The sequence below is a fragment of the Colossoma macropomum genome, unplaced genomic scaffold (genome assembly GCF_904425465.1).
Source record: "Colossoma macropomum unplaced genomic scaffold, Colossoma_macropomum, whole genome shotgun sequence".
Taxonomy (NCBI): Eukaryota; Metazoa; Chordata; class Actinopteri; order Characiformes; family Serrasalmidae; genus Colossoma; species Colossoma macropomum.
In genome coordinates, this window is record NW_023494796.1 from 625,074 (window position 1) to 644,550 (window position 19,477).

At 40.0% G+C, this 19,477-nt stretch overlaps 1 protein-coding gene across 1 annotated transcript; it reads left to right on the top strand.

Annotated features, from left to right (window-relative positions):
• The first annotated feature begins 1,124 nt into the window (after positions 1-1,124).
• fgf20a (fibroblast growth factor 20a) lies at positions 1,125-3,009 on the top strand. The gene is made up of 3 exons (XM_036583516.1): positions 1,125-1,377; positions 2,398-2,501; positions 2,764-3,009. The coding sequence occupies exons 1-3, from the start codon at positions 1,125-1,127 to the stop codon at positions 3,007-3,009; spliced, it is 603 nt and encodes a 200-aa protein (XP_036439409.1).
• Positions 3,010-19,477: the final 16,468 nt, after the last annotated feature.

The window sequence follows — 19,477 nt, forward strand, 5'->3', positions numbered from 1 at the left end:
ACATTTCTCAATAGAACTGAATATAGAACTGAATAGAACTGAACATCTCTAAATAGAATGAATATAGAACTGAACATTTCTCCATAGAACTCAATATAGAACTGAATATCTCTAAAAAGAACTGAATAGAACTAAATATTTCTCAGCTCTAATCTCTTCATTTCTTCTGCCTCTCTTTTTTCTCTTTATCCCTCTATCACTCCATCCCTCTTTCCTTTCTCTGTCTCAATCCCTTTTATATATATTTCTTTCTTTCTCTCTCTACATTCCTTTCTGTCTCTTCCTCTCCTCTCTTCCTCTTTTCTATCTCTCCCTTCCTTTCTCAGTCTTTCCATCTCTGCTGACACCTGCATCTCTTCTTCTTCTCCCCTTCTCCTCAGGTCTTTCTCTCTTTCTAACTCCTCTCCTCTCTCTCTCATCTGTTTCTCTCTCTCTCTCTCTCTCTCTCTCTCTCTCTCTCTCTCTCTCTCTCTCTCTCTAAGCTCCTCCTCCCTCTCTTTTCCTCTTCCTTGGGTTCCACCTGCCTCCTTTTCGCCCCCCACACTTACTCACCCGCGCGCCGCTGAGAGCGGAGCTTACACGCGCACACGCCGCGAGCTCAAGCCTACAATAAACAACAAAAACAGCAGCAGCTCTGCACTATAAAAGCCTATAAAACATCCCGCACCGCTTATTATTTTACAAACATTCATATCTTTATTATTTTGACCTCACCTTTGGTCTCGCGCCGCTCCTCTCTGTTTACTTTAGCTCCACTCTAAGCTCTCGCGAGCTGGAGATGAGACCAAACAAATCATCATCAAAGGAGGCGCGAAGGAGGATCAAACGGAGTTAATGGTTCAAAAGAAAAAAGACGACGCAACAGAAAGAAAGAACAGAGGGATCTGTCTGTGAAGGAGCTCATTTGCATACGTCAAGAGGACATTTACATATGGACCGTACTTAAGCGCGAGAGGAGCCCCCAGTATCCTTCAGAGGCGCACGAGCAGCGCTGTTGGACACAGCTCAGCAAGAGCACGAGACACAGGGGTTCTGCTAACACCTCAGCACGCGCTAACTTTACTCCACTCTGTTTATTTATCTTCAGTCCTCCTCCTCTTCCTCGTCCTCGCGCCGCAGCGGTGATGGGAGCGGTGGGTTTCCCGCAGACGCACGGCGTGCAGAGTCTCGCACACGGCGGCGCGCACTTCGCTCTCGCGCAGCACCAGCAGCAGCAGCTGGTGTCAGCGGAGCGGCTCTCGCGCAGCGCCGCCCCTGACCTCGCGCTGCTGAAGGGCGCGCTGAGGCGCAGACAGCTTTACTGCAGGACCGGACATCATCTGCAGATCCTGCCGGACGGGACAGTGCAGGGCACGAGACAGGACCACAGCAGGTTCGGTAAGGAGGACCCCCATTATTATCACTAATATCACTATTATTATTAGTAGTAGTAGTAGTAGTAGCCATACAGTAGCTTTTACTTGATCTATCATATTTATTATTAGCATTATTAGTGTCAGTATTATTATTAATATTAGTATTTAGTATTTATTATTGGTTTATTATTAGTTCTTTTTATTTAGTAGGTTGTTGTCAGGTTCTCCAGTTACTTTAATTTGCACTGTCACTATTATTATTATTATTATTATTATTATTAATAATAATAATAATAATAATATTATTATTATTATAGATTGTAATAGTAGTAGTATTAGCCATAGTAGTAGCTTTCACATGATCTATCTTATGTTTGATGGAACATGTTAGCATTATTATTAGTAGTATTAGTACTAATATTAGTATTAGTATTACGTATTAGCATTAGTAGTAATAGTACTACAACTCTTGATTTAATAGTGTGTCAAATTTTCATATAAGATCTTATATAAGATGGAAACTATTATTTTTAGTATTATTATCAGCAGCTTTGATTTGATCTATTTTATATAAAATGCAAATTATTATCATAATTATCACTAATATTAGTATTAATATTAGTAGTAGCAGTATTGCAACTCTTAATTTAATAGTCCGTATGTTCTTCAGTTACCTATGTTTGGACTGTCTAATGCAGGATTGAGACCATCCCGTATCATCATCATCATCATCATCATCATCATTATTATTATTATTATTATTAGTAGTAGTATTAGTTTTCATATTAGTCTTACATAAGATGAAAGACTTCATAATTCTCATTACGTTTGTTGTTATTATTAGTAGTAGTACTAGTGGTTACGTATGATTTTATAATATAGAAATGATTAATAGCATTATTAGTATTATTAGTAGTACTATAATTGCTATATAATAATTATTAATATGAGGTCAGCAAGGTCATTATTTTGCAATCACTTTAATTGTTGTCATTTTGCCTCATATGACCAGAAAACTAACTGACTGCTTCTCCCCTTGCAGGCATCCTGGAGTTCATCAGCCTCGCCGTAGGACTGGTCAGCATCCGTGGTGTGGACAGCGGCCTATACTTGGGCATGGACAGCAAAGGGCAGCTGTACGGCTCGGTAAGTTTTCTCAAGCTCCGGCTCTTATTGTTGAATCTCAGCTACACCCCCCCACACCGGCAGCTGGCAGGGTGCCAGGCAACCCATCAGGATAATATGGCTATTACTTTGATTCATGGCTTAATTGAGCTTTTGTCAAGCTGGCAGTATGGTGTAATTACCTGCAGCAGCCAGCAGGGGGCCAGCATAAGAATACATTGATATGGTGCTTTGTGTTTTGTCAGTTTGCTAATCTTTTCTCTGTTTATTTTCCTCTTTGCAGGAGAAGCTGACGGCTGAGTGCATCTTCCGGGAGCAGTTCGAGGAGAACTGGTACAACACTTACGCGTCCAACCTCTACAAGCACGGAGAGCGAGGGCCGCACTACTTCGTCGCACTCAACAAAGACGGGACGTCGAGGGATGGCACCCGATCTCGGAGGCACCAGCGCTTCACGCACTTCCTACCCCGGCCTGTGGATCCGGAGCGGGTGCCCGAGCTTTACAAGGAGGTTCTGGGCCACAGCTGACGCAAAGTCTGCTGACCGGACCTACGCACATAACAGCGCTTCTACTTCTAGGGCCCTACATGGTCGCTCCAGAAGAAGGAAGTGTCTGGAGGCTTGTCCCTCCAGGAAATACCCCTCACTTACCTTCGGGGGGCCGAAGGCAGGAGCAAGAGAGCACTAAGTGGTTTAACTTGGGACCAACGAGGGCTTAACATCAAATTTAAAGAACAAAATGACCACTGAAACCAGGTTGACCAATGGATATCTTGATTGGCAGGGATTGGCAAGGCGAAGATGCCAGCTACGTCGAGAAGTTTCCTCAAAAAGAAGGACAGTGGACCCAGGAATGTTTTGGTCCTTGGTCCTTGGTCCTGGTTGTGTGGAGCTTTGGCATCAAGAAAAAGACCCACCGGTCAGAACTGCTTGCTTAGTAATGGGAGACTGAACTGATACCGAAAGCTTCTGAAGGAATTCCATGCTGTTCTGACGTTATTCTGCTCAAACACTGGCAACGAACAAATACAGAGACTAAACTACCAAACCTTTCTTTTTTTTTAGTCCATAATTTATGCTTAAAAACCCAAACATATATTTATTTTATATATTTATTTATTTTGAAAGTATATTTTTACAGCTATATATGAGATGTAAAAAAGGAAGTCGTGAGGGATTTATTTTCTACTGCTATAGACAATGAGCTATGATATGACAGCACTACTGAAGAACGTATTTTCCTATGGGATTGTTTCCATGTCCACACACATGCTCGGTCATCCATGCTTTTCTTTTCCTTATGTCACGAAGCAAGGTCTTCACAGAATGTTCTGGAGTTCATTTGGGAATTAAACAGTTCGATAAAGGATTTCACATGGTTCTGTCTCTCCTTTCTTCAGCACAAAAGGTCACTGGTCAGAGGTGAAAGGCTATTGAATATCTGATTAGAGAGAAAAGGACGCTTGACATTAAGTAAGGAGGACAGGTTTATACGTCCATTTGCTTAACTGGTTACAAACTGAAACTGATTTATGGTGAACAAATTAGGCCTTAACAGTAAAGCGAGACGGTTTATAGGTTTAGTCATTACATTTATTTATTTACAGAAAAAAAAAACATTTTACCAAGACAAAGAATTTAGTCCCCACAAACATCCATGGGTGTATAAAACAGAGGAAAACTCCAAAAGTTGTACGTTTTGCTGGGGGAAAAAAAGTTTAGTTATTGCAAACATGTCTACACTGTAAAAATGACTCAACATTTCGACTTAAACAATAACTTCATGTAAATTAGTAAGTTTTATTCAACCTAAATCAATACTTTGCTTGTGGTGGGTATAGTGTAGTGGGGTAACACCTCTGCCTTCTATGCTGTAGACTGGGGTTCAGTCCCCTGCCTGGGTAAGCATCCTACACTATACCAATAAGAGTCCTTGGGCAAGACTCCTAACACCACCTTCGCCTACCTGTGTAAAATGATCAAACTGTCAGTCACTCTGGATGAGAGCGTCTGCCAAATGCTGGAAATGTAAACACTTTGAATGAATGATTTTTTCAATCAATGTAATTTTTTGACGTGAATAAAACTAGTTCAGTTGCTTGTTACTACATGAATACTTTTAGGTTGAGCTGATGAGCCATTTTTACTTTTTTTTCTCCAAAAAAGAGAAAACTTCAAGAGTTCTTACAAAAAAGAGAGAGAAAAAAAAAACGCTTTGTATACCTTTTCTTTTGGGACAAAAGATTAGCTGCAAAGTAAACTTCCAAAAGTTTATAAAAAATCTGTGGAGAATCCCAAAACGTTTTAATACAAATCAAAAACATACATGAGTCTACAAAAAAAGTAATACATTTTGCTAGTACCTACAAACTTTCCCAGACAATAAAAAATCCAGGAAGAAGAAGAAGAAGAAGAATCCAGAAATTGTAGCTTTTGTGGGATCAAAAATGTAGTCTTTATAATCAACAGGTCTACAAATAAAGAGAAAAAAATAATAAAGAATTACATATTTGCAGTAAAAAACGTGATTCAATACAAATCTCCACATGTCCAAAAGAAAATCCAAAAATTTCCAAAAATCAAAAAATTATACATTTTGCTGGAACATAAACTTTAGGAACTACAAAAATATTTAATTTCATTTCAATTTCATTTCAAAGTGTGTACTAAAAAGAAAAAAACAGTTGTACATTTTACTGGGACAAAGAATTTCATCGCCACAAAAAATCCATGCATTTAGAAACTCTTCACATGCCTTATTACATTTTCTTCTAGGGCAAAAATGAAGTTATTCCAAACTTTCTTGTGTCTCCAAGAAATGAGAAGAAAAATGTTTTCCTGGGACAAGAAGTTTAGATCTACAGAAAGAAAAAAATCCAAGAATTGAATTTCCTTTTGACAAAAAGTTGAGACACGTATGTATCTGTGAAAAACAGACAATTTTATCTTGACATCTACATTTCTATAAAAAAAGAGAAAAATTCAAGAATTATACATTTTGTTGGAACTTAAAGTTTAGGGACTACAAACGGTCACATGTCTACTAGAAAAAGGGAAAATTTCAGAGTTTTTTTGGCACAAAAATTTTGTTGCCAAGTGTCTACAAAAAGAAAAATCACAAGAGTTCTATGTTTTTTTGGAATGTAAAGTTTACTACACATATGCCTTTATGTACAAAAAAGAAAACAATTCCTGGAGTCCATGTTCACAAAAAAGAGAGAGATTCTAATCATATGCAAAAGTTTGTGCACATCTGGTCAAATTATACGTTTTGGTTGGTTTTCAAAGAGAAAATAAGTCACAGGCTTATTATATACTAATGTTTATTATTCAGTAACTACAGGGACTTCAATGCCATTTAAGGAGTTAACACATCCTATATATATATCCTGGCCATAATGGGGCAGAAAGCAGGAAACACCTGGATAAGTTGCCAGTCCATCAGTGGGCAGAACTGTTAAACATAAAAGTAAACTTAATCATTTAACATTAAACAATTTAAAATGTGCCAAAATTTTCATTTTGTCAAATTCAGCAAATAAGTAATAATTGTGCATTAAAGTGTGCAGAAGAGTAGAGTCTGTAGAGGAAGTGATGTTCTTTGTCTTTTTTGCCAGGACAAAAATTAAGTTGCTACAAACGTCCACGTGTCTCCAAAAAAGGCAAAAATTCCAACAGTTCATGCCAAAAAAGCCCCAAGAGTCAGTGTAGTGAATGCACTGTTAAAGACTGTCCATTTCACGCTTCAGCTACTCCCAATCTCTCTCTCTCGCTCCCTCTCTCTCTCCGTTTTTCTTACTCACCTCTTTAATGGACACCCATGCCGTTAAAAGGCCTGTACTGTGGGGAACACAAAAACGCACTGACCCCAACGCTATTTCAACCCGAGCGAAAAACCTTCTCGAGTGACACGGCGGGTCGCAACTTTACCCAGCGTTCCTGCGCACGGTAGCCTTTTAGCAGGCTTTCGGGCTGGTCGGGGCCCAAGCGCCACTCACATGCAGATCACTGATCCTGGATGAGCTTTACCAGATCCTAATGCTTAATAACCAACAATCATATTTGCATAATTGAAGTAATCTGAGGACAAACAATCTCAAACAGTCTTGCTTATGTGGTTTCTGACACTGTATGACGCACTGTTAAGGAGGGGAGCTGCGCTGATTTGACTATTTACTTAACCACTGTTTTAATGTCAGAAACCAAAAGCCACAATTCTAATTATTGAGGAAAAGCTGTCATTACCTTCATTAGCCTCATAGCTTCAGTACAGCACAAATCCTTTCATATTAGTAAATGCGATGATTAAAGGAACGAACTTGAAGTCTGTAATTTTTCATTTGTCTTGAACTTTTATTTAACAAACAGTACAAAAAAATGACTTTTAATGTTTGTGCTGACTAATGTAATATTTTATAAATATAAACATACAAAAATATGGCTACATGGGCTTGGCAGTACTTTGGAAAACTGTTGTCACTTAACAGAGCCGCTGCTGCATCAAGAAATGCAACTTGAGACTCTAATACACACGGAGAAAGCCATACATTAGTTCTATGCAGAAACGCTGCCGAGTTCTTTGGGCCCAAGCTCATCTCAGATGGTCTGAAAGACAGTGGAAATGTGTGCTGTGGTCAGATGAATGCAGATGAGTTTAGCTTATTTTTGGGAAAAAAGGGATGTCGAGTTTTCCATGCCAAAGACTAAAGGGACCACTAAGACGTTTATCAGCAAAAGGGGCAAAAGCCAACATCTATCATGGTATTAGGGTGCATCTGTGGAAGGAACCTTAGAAATGGAGGCATATATTGGGATTTTAGAGACATATGCTGCCATCAAGATGACATCTTTTCTGGGGAAATCCATGGCTATTTCAGCAAGACAATGCCGGGCCTCATTCTGCACATGCTACAACAATGTGGCTTCGTACATAGAGTGCCTGTGCTTGACTGGCCTGCCTGCAGTCCAGATCTGTCTCCTATAGAAAATGCATGGTGCATCATGAAAAGAGAATCAGACAATGGCGACCATGGGCCAAAATTCCACTTAAAAAACAGCACCAATTAGTATTTTCAGTTCCCCAACTATTAAAAAGTGTAATTAAAAGGAAAGATGATGTAACACAGTGGTAAACATGCCTCTGTCCCAATGTTTTTGAGGGTCAGGCATTCCAAAAATTAAGAAATTTCAAACCTGGCTCCAACAGCTGCTTTAGCAATTATGCTAGCTAGCCCAAGCTGCCTAAGCTGGTCAATGTTGGTTTATAATAACTAGAGTCATAATATCTTTATTTATAAAGCACTTTTCACACAGGCGGCAGCTCAAAGTGCTTTACAGCGATAGAAGAAAGTATGAATATTAATTTCAAATCATTTAAAACCGCGACACATCAAATTAAAAACACAGATACAAAAAGAGAGATAGAATTTTCATTAAATGCTAAATTAAAGAGGTGTGTTTTCAAATGTAGCACAATAACCTAAAGAGGCCTCTCCATATTGGAGTTATGTTCCATGTTGGACACATTCTGTGATGTCAGCGGGTTCTTCAGGTCTCCAGAACCTCCAGGTTTTGTACTTCAGGTTTGGTATATGAAGCTAAAGAACCAATCATAAAGCATCTTTCTGTGTTTTAGTACAAAGGATTTCAGTTTTTTATTATTTTGTTGTAAAAAAAAATTGTGACATCCACTGAGACACACAGCTGGTCAGCCTGTCAACACAGTCTTGATTATCAGAAGGCATGGAAATGTAGAATTGCATGTTATTAGCATAGCTATGAAAATTGTTATCATGTTTCCTAGTGACATCACCCAAAGATAACATGTACAGAGGGAAAGGCAAAGGCCCTAAAACTGAACCTTGTGGGACACCACAAGAAATGTTGATGGATGATTTCCCAGTGAAACCAAGGCCTGTCTATTTATGCAGGTCTAGTGCTGGTGTAGCTGGTCACCCAGCATGGTCAAGCTGGTTGACCAGCACACCAGTATCCAAAACACAACATATGCTGGTTTTGCTAGTGACCAGGCATGTTGGCCTATGCCGTTTTTGTAGCATTCTAAAGTCTCAAGACTTGCATGAAGTGACTGAAATACAGCGTCAGAAGCCGCATAAACAAGTCTGTTTGAGATTACTTTACAACTACACACTGTGTTTGAGGCAAGTGATGATTTAGGCATGCTAACTTTTGTACATGTATGCTTCCATTACTTGCTAGCAACATTAGCCTTTTCAGACACTAAACATGTCTTGGCTGATTGACCACATTTGGGACAAGTTGGACATCTGGATACATTTGATTTAAACTGTTCTTTCAGAGAAACAGCCCCACCCGAGACGTTCCGTGGTGCTGGATATCCACAAGAAATGATCTCGAGCACATCCGCACACCAGAAAGCTATGAAGTCATGTGTGCGAGTCGAGCATCGTCTGTACATGTGACACACACTGCAATTAGACGCTGGCTGGCAGCCGCTCTGTTTTTCTCCTCCCCTCGATTACTTCCTTTTCTCATTCAGAGGTTCTCCAGCTCTTTGTGATTCATCTCCTTTGATGATACTTAAGAGGAGTTGACTTACATGTCAGCACATCTGGCTCTGTGAGTGTATGTGTGTGTCTGTTTGGGCGAGGAACCGAGGAGGAACCGATACTTTTAAATAGCATGTGGGAAGAGGTGGCTATTCCAAAATAAATCCCAAATATAGGGGCTCTCAGCCTCTTCACAGGAAGAAATGAAGGGAGTAATAGAGGCTGAGTACCTGCATGAAGGAGAGGGAGGGGGAGAGAGGGAGAGAGAGCGCGCGCTAACACGGTTCTTTATAAGTTGTTTAACCCTTAGAACTCAGTTATGCTGCTAGTAATAAAAGCGTGTAATTTTGTATTGAAGCATTCGTGTTTGGAAGAGGAAGAGAAGATATTTGATTATGATTTGCGTTTGATGACAAGTTATTATTGCATGTGCTGTCTTGTTTTTGTGGAAAACAAACTCATTCTTGACGTTTTTTTCCATTTTAGTCATTTTTTGGTATCAGAACAAGCAACAAAAGTCGGAACCACAAATGCAAATGTAATTCGTTATGTTACTCACTCTGTCATTTGTTATATGATTACTTGTCAATGCTAATCAAACATATAGCAAAATGCCAATAATAACCTAGACGTCTAAGGCCGGCTTTACATGATTAAACTTTCACGCAACTACTTGTAGGTTGCAAGTTGCATGCAATACCATTTCTGCGCAACTTGACCGTTGACACCAAGCCACTTCATGCAGCATCTTTCAGTTATTACCCAAGTTATAAGCAAGATTAGTGGCTAGCAGCTGGTGCTTTTCTGACTCTATAAAACCATCTCTGACCACATCTCCACTTTTGTTATGATTTGTGGTTTCTAGGCAGATACAGCCAAGCGAGCTCTCTCATTGGTTAGGACGTCAGGAGCTGAACGGAAGGCCTTACATTTCAGATTAAGGCTGCATTCAGAAGGGGAAGTGTAGTCCACCTGAAATGCCATGATATACTATGCAGGACATGGATACCGCAGACACTGCTTGTTCCGCCACCAACACATTTTCTTCGGCCAGGATCGCAAATGTTTCTGCCATGGATTGAAGGGAAAAGCAGAAAAGCTTTGCTCATTTTGCTTCACCTTTCATGAAGTATCCAGTCAACAAAGAGGGCAGGTTGAATTGAATCAGGGAGGGAATGCAGGGCTTAACAGTAGGACAGTGTTGCTCGCGTTTGTGGTTTAAATAATACTCGGTTCAAAGATTGATCTTAATTCACTGGTATATGTACCATCCTGTACACTGTTATTACCAAATCTGCTAAACAACCTTGATGAGTGGCCCTCAGCACTGGCTTGGTCAGTAGTTTACTTCAGTGTAGAAATATAATGTTGTGTCTTTGCTAGTTGTGGTGTTCAAGGCACTTCCTAATGTTTGCTAATGTTCACATGAGCTAATTAGGTAGAATTGAAGCTGGTGGAAGTGCAATAAGTGCTAATTCCATAAGTCAATCAATTTAGTGGTTCTAAATAGAACCACTGCCTTTACTGAAGAACCATCATTTTTAAGTGTGTATCAAAATAGTTAAAAACTGACAGTGGAATCAACATCGAATGATCTTGCTTTGATTTACAATGGCTAGGAAGTGAAAATGTCACTCTAGGCCCTCTGGAAGTTCTAGATACGTCACTGGCTATGTAGTCTAAGCAGGTTGCAGGTAGTTGTTAGGAATGGAAAACAGTGGCAGCAGCTCTATGTCAGAACTCGTCACTGAATGAGTTACAGCAAATTTGCTACGGTCAAATATATGTTAATGTCTTCAAGCTAATTAAATATATAGAATCTCTTTCGCTTTAAATCTCTGTGTTTAATATAGAATGACTAAAAATTTGCTTAGTGCTAACATTAAATAAATTAGATTTATTTTAGAGGTGGATTTTGACCATGTTTTGACATTTATGGCCCAAACTGAAGGCCTGGCTCTAATAGTCATGGTTCATCACTGCATACAGGATTGCGCAAAAGTAAGCAACCTTCTCCATTTTCAGGAGATACAAAGAAAATGGGGCCCCTAACAACCACCTGGAAGACCTGGTGGACACCAAAACTGCCCTCATCAGATAAACAGCACTTAAAGCTTTCATCTCTGAGAGAGAGGAGAAAATCAAGCTGCTTCAGATCTGAAAACATCCACAGGTGTTTCTGTCCATCCTTCCACTGTGAGAAGACGACTCAGCACTGTGGGTCTGAAAGGATGTGTAGCTGTCAAGAAGAACCTCACTAAGAAAAGGAGACGGACACATCAAACAAAGAAGCTGAACGATGGACTGACCACCCCAGAGTCCAGGCCTTAAACATCACTGAATGCTAAACGAACTTCCAAGACTGAACTTTGGAAATGTGGAGAATCGTCCCTACAAAACTGACAGCGAGTCTCCTGAAAAGAATGCAAGCTGCCATAAAGGCGAGAGGTGGTTTGACTGAACTGTGTGTGTATGTGTAGATGGTGTGTGTGCGTCTGTATGATCTCCAGATCTCTGTGATGGTGAGCCAGGGGTTCTCCTGACTGGGAGTCTGTCTGCACACACACACACATACTAATACATAAGCGTATATTGGGGTTTCCCCCCACCTCCCCGCAGTGAAACAGCCTTCAGAGCTCTGAGTTGCGCCATAAAGGAGAATGTTCTAGCACTCTTGTTCTAGGGCAGGTGTTGAAGTGACTGATCTTTCACCTGCATGTCTTTGTGGCTCGAGCAAAAACTGCACAGGTGTTCTTCACTACACGCACGCCCTTACGCTCTCTCTCTGATGGCGTAGGTCGTTTTTCTGCATTCTCACAAATGGCATGACTGAATTTATCACTGAATATCGTGAAAAAAAACACAGTTTCCTTCCTCCTCAGTTCATGTAGTCCAACAATGGAAACTAAGCTGAATTTGTTGCTTTTGTGATGTCACAAAAACCAGCATACTCAGCTTAAAGCAGTTTAGCCTCACCCGTTCACATTAAAGTTAATGGAACACTTTTCAGGCTGGGCTGTTTATTTATTTATTTATTTATTTTTTGAATGAGGCCCAATTCAAAGCAGCCAATCAGAGCTGAGCTCATTTACATACAGTAAATGCAAAAGTTTGGACGTTTTTCTTAATTTTCGAAGTGAAAATAAGTGAACCAACTGGTATTTTCTGCCAATTTTAATGCAGTTTTTCTATAAAAATGTGGCATAATTTTTGCAGAGGCCATATTTTATTTCTTTTTTTCCAACTATGTTAAATTCAGCAAATAAACAGTAAATATGCATTAAAATGTGCAGAACTTTGTTCTCTGTAGAGGATGTGTTAACTTATTATCACTCTGAAAATAGACAAAAGCATGGAATTTTACCAGGGCGCTCAAACTTTTGCCTATGATTGTTTGGAAATGAAGCTGCATAAACAAACAAAAAACAAAAACTGCAGGTTTTTAATTAATTGTTTCTGTGATGTCACAAAAACCAGCACATTGACATATTTATTCATCTATACAGCCCACAGCAGTTTAGCCCCGCCCACTTGTAGTAAAGTTATAAGGAGTGTTTCAGCCAGACTACTTTTTAAATGAGATGAAGCCAATTGGAACAAAGCTCATTTACATATATCATTACATAATATCATCATATCAATTGTTTTAGATACATAAACAAAAAATCACACAAGCACTAAGTGGAAAAAATAAAATGAAATAATGATAAATGCTGGATTTTGGCAACGGTTCAGCCAAAATTCAGCTATACTTACCCTAAATTTACTCAGCCAAATCATATTTGGTGTCTGAAGTTTGCGCTGGAGCTAGTTTTGCACTGGAGCTACAAGGCTAACGAAGCTACAAAGCATTAGACTTCGGCCCATTGCTGCGATATGTTGAAGTGTCCGCCATCTTGGTCCAGGCAAGACTAGCCTGTAAACAAATACAAGTAAATGGGGGGAGGTGCGGTTTTTCTGGATGGAAAACATTATAACATATCTGAACCGATTTCAATGAGTTGTTTTTATATTCAAGCGTTTATGATCTACATGGAGTACTAAAAAAGTTTTGCCTGCAGTTACTTCGAATCTCAGTAGTTATAATCGCTGCTAGATGCTGAAGAGAGGAGTGTGTATCAACATTATGCTCACATGAACTGAATTACTAACATGGGTTAATAAAGGGTTTATTTTCATTGGTTAATATTTGTGGAACGAAGCTGAAGTCGGCCTCTTGTTCGATTTTTCTGTTCCACCTTAAATGAACAGTGGTTCATTTGCAGCAGTTACCTTAATGGTACACTGGTGTCAGAATGTAACTGCACTGCCACTTAAGGTGGAAAAGAAACTTTAATAAGAAGCTGACAAACACAAAACCAAGTTCAGCTTCATTTTTCTGTCTACGTCCCCATCATTTAACAGACTCACTGATGGAAAAAGCTTCCACAAGTCTTTCTTTTTGGGAAACCTTTAAAGTATAAGAAAAGTTATCTACAGTCAGATTCATAATATATCAGTCGCTCAGCCAACATGAGTAGCTTGTCATTAAAAATTGATTTGGAGAAACTACAATATTAATGAAAATCTCTATGCTGGGTAGTTTAGTTTGTGTGAGTCTCAGCTTTCATAGCTAGCAAACGTTATCGCTAATCGCTAATAGTCTGACTCTGTCAGACAACTAATTCACACTCAACTTACTGTTAAAATGGTCCAATACAACCAAAAAGAGCTGTTTAGTCCTACATGTGAAAGGTAATTCCCTGAGATCTGGTTTGGATTGTGCTACATTTGGAAAGCCCCAACCTGCACGCAACTTCTTTTTTCCCCATCCAGTCTTCTGAGAGTTATGACAAGTTGCCTGGACCAATGTGGTGGCAACACTGATGCACGATCCAGCGGCCAATGCGGCGTCTATGTTTATACGTCTCTGGTGCGATATAATCTTATCTATAAACATGGACAAATGTATGATAGCTAAGCTAAAAACTGTTGCAGCATTTTGAAGCCTGGATTTTCTCCATGTTAGCACGAACAAAATTCTCAACTTGAGATACAGACATGGATCAATGAAAGTGGAGAGATTTGTTTACAGCTTTCTGACCAAAAATACTGGTATGACTGATTATATCATTTTGTTGCATATACAGTATACAGTACATATGTAACTTGCATGTTGCATGCGTTTGTCCCAGTTGCATGCATTTAAACTCAAAGTGGTATTACATGGTGAAACTTTAACGCAACTAATTTTTCAACCTAATATCAATAATTTTACATTATTTTTTGGTACACCAAATCTCACTCACTATACAGACATATGCAAGGTATAAATCTTGGCATGCTGTTTGGTGTGATCACATTGTGCGTCGTTTGATTGGCTGTTTCATGAAACTTCCATGAAGTTGAGATGCTCGCAACTGTTGTTTCAAATGAGTTGCAGGATACTTTACATTGTGCAACTCAAGTGCAACTTAGTTTCATGCAGATTTCAAGCAACAAAAGTTGCATGAAAGTTTCACCGCTTAAAGGTCCCTTGCCCTCTATGTCCACATGTTATTAACATCACCTAATTATGCATTTGTGGGAGGACGGTAGGACTAAGGGCGCCTTTTAGGGCTGGCCCAATGTCTCAGAGCTACTTTCATGGCCATACAATTTGTCTCTGTCCTGCCACAGCAGTGGAAATGTGCTTGGTCAGTTGTAAATCAGGTGGAAGTAATCGTTTACCTATTGGCCATTGTGCAGAGAGGAATCTGGGGCAGTTAATGAGCTGATGCAGGGTCAGGTTTCTCCAGTCTACACCAGTCTACACAGAGCTTAGACACATGAAGGCTGAAGAACAGATCGGATCTGAGTGAAGCTCATGCTTTCCGCTTTGTGGTGTTGACCTCAAATGTAAATTTTGCTCCCTGATCAGCAGGAGGTTTGTGTTTGCTGTGTGTTGGTGGTGAATGAACACATAGATACATTTTGTAGACTGTCCAAAACAACCGCTGAGTCTTCATGTGTCTTCTGAGTTTTTGTATGTAATGTTGATGATGGTAAAATAGTGGGAATAGTGGGGAAAAAAAGTTTCTTTGGGGACTATTTTGCCTCACAACAGCCTGCATTTATCCCTCCACCATGATTTTTTTTTTATAAATACATTTTTGGCCAAAACCTTGAAACTGTCATAAAACAATGTCTCAGACATCAGGCAGCTTTCTGTGAGGGAGCTTATGGATAAAACACCGTAGCAACAATCTGGGATAACATAGGGATGGCATTGCAAGACTCAGCAATCACCTGGGAAACCATACCAATGGCCTAGCAAAACCTTAGCAACCACCTGAGATACCTTAGCAATGGCCTAGCAACACCTTAGCAACAAGCTGGGATAGCATAACAACACTTAGCAATCGCCTGGGAAACCATACTAATGGCCCAGCAAAACCTTAGCAGTCACCTGGAATACAGTAGCAACAGCCTAGCAATGCCTTAGCAACCACCAGGGACAACATAGTAATGGCCTAGCAACACCTTAGCGTTTCCGATGGCCAAGCAGCACCTCAGCAACCACTTAGAATGGCATAGAGATGGCCTAACAACTTCTTAGCAACCACTTGGAAAAGCATAGCAATGGCCAAGCAACACATTATCAACCAACATCTAATTTATGATCTGTTACTTTAAAAACATCCTTAACAACCACTTGGGATACCATAGCAACACCTTACCAGGGATAACATAGGAATGGCATAGCAACACTTAGCAATCACCTGGGAAACCATACTAATGGCCAAGCAGCACCTCAGCAACCGATTAGAATGACATAGAAATGGCCTAACACCACCTTAGCAACCACCCTGAATAACATGGCAATGGCCAAGCTACATCTTAGCAACTGCCTGTAATACCATAGCAACAGCCTAGCAACACCTTAGCAATCACCTGGGAAACCATATCAATGGCCAAGCAGCACCTCAGCAACCACTTAGAATGACATAGAAATGACCTGACACCACCTTAGCAACCACTTGGGATAACATGGCAATGGCCAAGCAACACCTTAGCAACCACTATCTACACCGATCAGGCATAACATTATGACCACCTCCTTGTTTCTACGCTCATTGTCCATTTAATCAGCTCCACTTACTATATAGGTGCACTTTGTAGTTCTACAGTTACAGACTGTAGTCCATCTGTTTCTTTGACACTTTGTTAGCCTCTTTTACCCTGTTCTTCAGTGGTCAGGACCCCCATGAACCCTCACAGAGCAGGTACCATTTGGGTGGTGGAACATTCTCAGCACTGACGTGGTGGTGGTGTGTTAGTGTGTGTTGTGCTGGTCTGAGTGGATCAGACACAGCAGTGCTGCTGGAGTTTTTAAACACTGTGTCCACTCACTGTCCACTCTATTAGACACTCCTACCTTGTCAGTCCACCTTGTAGATGTAAAGTCAGAGACGACAGCTCATCTGCTGCTGCACAGTTTGTGTTGGTCATCCTCTATTCCTTCATCAGTGGTCACAGGACGCTGCCCACAGGACGCTGTTGGCTGGGTATTTTTTTATTATTATTTTTTTGCTAGCCCTTTTTATTAGTGCTATTCTATTAGTGCTTTTGTTACTACAAGCACTATTACATGAAGAACATGCACATTGATGGCACATTGATGTGCTGATTGCCGTTTTTCGAATTATTACTTAGTAGAGACTAAAGTCATATGAGCTAGTTAAGAAGCTAATGCTAATAGCAGACAAAAAATTGGTCACCTTGCATGTTTAAGGTGGTGACTAATTTTCGTTCTGGGTAACTTGTGAATAAAAATCGCTTCGCTTCCAGGCAAGAATTGCTTCTAGAAGTCAGTGCAGGTCCTTCACAACCAATTTCTGAGAGAACGCACCACAGGGAAGCAATTTTTATTCACAAGCCATGAAACACGCCATTGGTCCCTTTCCATCAGTTTCATCTTTCGGCCACAATTCTGACAAGAATTTCCTGTAGACTGGGATTTTTGCCACTGCTGGTCGACAGGTATGACCACACGCTTTGATACACCTGCAAATTCAGCTACTTCCTTCATACTGTGGCCTTTGGCTGCCCCAAATGTGGTCACTCCTTTTTGACAATCATAAACATCTGATTTGCCACCCATTTTCCACACATCGAAGGAGACATTCACTGCAGTGCACCACCTTTTCTCAATCTATGAATCTTGTCGCACATGCGCTAGGTGACTAATTTTTTGTTTGACTATTTTTTTTCATTCTACACATGATTCTGTCTAATTAGCCAAATTAGATGCCTTAGAGTGACATAAACGCCAAAAACGCCATTAAATTGTTACTCGTGATTATTATAATGATTATAATGGTTCAGGCTAGACCTAGAACCATAAGTTCTGTTGGTTCCCATTTGGATCAGTTCTTGGTTTTGAATGTGCAATCTGAAAACAATTCAATGCTTCTTCATTAAACCCTGCACAGAAGTGTGTGGCTGGTATTTGTTCATGATTAAACGACAAGAATTAACCACAAAAAGTTGTGAAGCTGCAAAGATGACTTTTCCAATATTGTGGTTAAATAACTAAGTTAAGTACAAAATCCTGTTGTGTCGGTGTAGATCGACCTGCGTTATCCACCCAGAAGTAAGTTCACTGATTTGTCCTATAAAGACACGTTACAGCAGCACTTACAGTTTGGGATATTTATTCAGGACGGGGCTCTTAAACTTCTTATCGTTTCTGCAGAGAGAGATTAAGCCTCGCCTTTGGGTTCGGTTTGATTGGCAGCTCGTTCCCTTGGGAATGCCCACTCGTGGTGGAACTCATTTGTATGTGTTATTGAGGACGCCCTGAGCGTCGATACATCACTTGTGGCCCTCAGTTTAGTGCTAAATTCTTAATGAGAGAAAAGAGAAAAGCAATCAGTTACTAATGACTTCAGGACAGAAGAGAGAGAGAGAGAGAGAGAGAGAGAGAGAGACTCATACTTAAAGCAGTAGCTCAGCAAAAATTACATGTACACAGTTTCCCCCCTTATCCTAAATCTAGTCAGTCAGCCAACGCGTTTGGCATCTGACGTTTTCAGTTTTGGGCCAGAGCTACGAGGCTTATGTAGCTAATGGAAGTCTATACACCACTAGTTAGCACCCTATTCACCTTTTTTCTTTTCTTTTCTTTTCTTTTCTTTTCTTTTCTTTTTTTGTTTTGTTTTCTTTTATTTTTTTTCTTATTCTTCCTTCTCATTTAATCTCTTCTCATCATTTCTTCCCTTCTTGTCTCCTTTCTCTTCTCTTATCTTCTCTTTTTTGTTTCTTCTCTTTTATTATTTCTTATTTTCTTCTATTATTCCTTCACCTTTCCTGTTTTTTCTTCTCTTCATTTATTTCTTCTCTTCTCTTTTCTTCTGTTTTCTTCTCTTCTCTTCTGTTCTCTTTTTTTTATTATTTCTTCTCTTTTCTCCTCTTCTATTATTTCTTCTCTTCTATCATTTCTTCTTTTCTTCTATTATTCCTTCTCCTTTCCTATTTTTTCCTCTCTTCTATTTTTTCTCTTCTATTCTCTTTTCTTCTCTTCTTTTATTATTTCTCCTCTTCTCTTCTGTTATTTCTTCTCTTCTATCATTTCTTCTTCTCTTCTATTATTCCTTCTTTTCTGTTTTTTTCTTCTGTTCTATTTTTTCTTTTCTATTATTTTCTCTTCTCTTCTCTTCTCTTCTCTTCTCTTCTCTTCTCTTCTCTTCTTGTCTCCTATCTGTTCTCTTCTCTTCTCTTCTCTTCTCTCCTTTTCTCTTCTTCTCCATTTATCTCTCCTCTCTACTTTTCTTCTCTTCTTTTGTCATCTCCTCTTTTTCTCTCTCTCCTATTTTGTCCTTTTGTTTTCTCTTCTAATGTGAAGGGTGGGGGTGAAAGATGACAGCAAGAGATACAGAGAGAAAGAGAAAGACAGATGGAGAGAGACAGAGAGGGAGAGTGGGAGTAAAAGACAGAGACAGATACAGAAAGAGAGAGAGAGAGAGAGAGAGAGAGAGAGAGAGGTAAAGGTAAAGGACAAGCCCCAGCAGGCCCACAGTGGGACAGAACTCTCTCTTTCTATTGCATTATAGCTGTGTGTGTGTGTGTGTGTATGAGTGTGTACGTGTGTGTATGGTCTGTGAGTTGTTCTGGGGTAGGTATGTGTGTGTGTGAGATAGAGAGTGTGGGTGGGTGCATACACACACACACACACACACACACACACACACACACACACGCATGCACACACACACTGAGAGGGGGAGGAAATTCCCGGCTGGGAAAACCAGAGATCACTCACAATCAGATATCTGAACTATAACTACAACCACTAATGGTGTTTTTCCACCAGGCAGTGCAGTGCAGCACTGTGACCCGTGATCGTGCAATTTTTCCCAATTTTCTCCCCAATTTAGTCCAATTCCACCCAGTAGCTTGGTGTCCCCCAAACATGATGCTCCCAGCGCTAGGAGAGTGAACGCCAG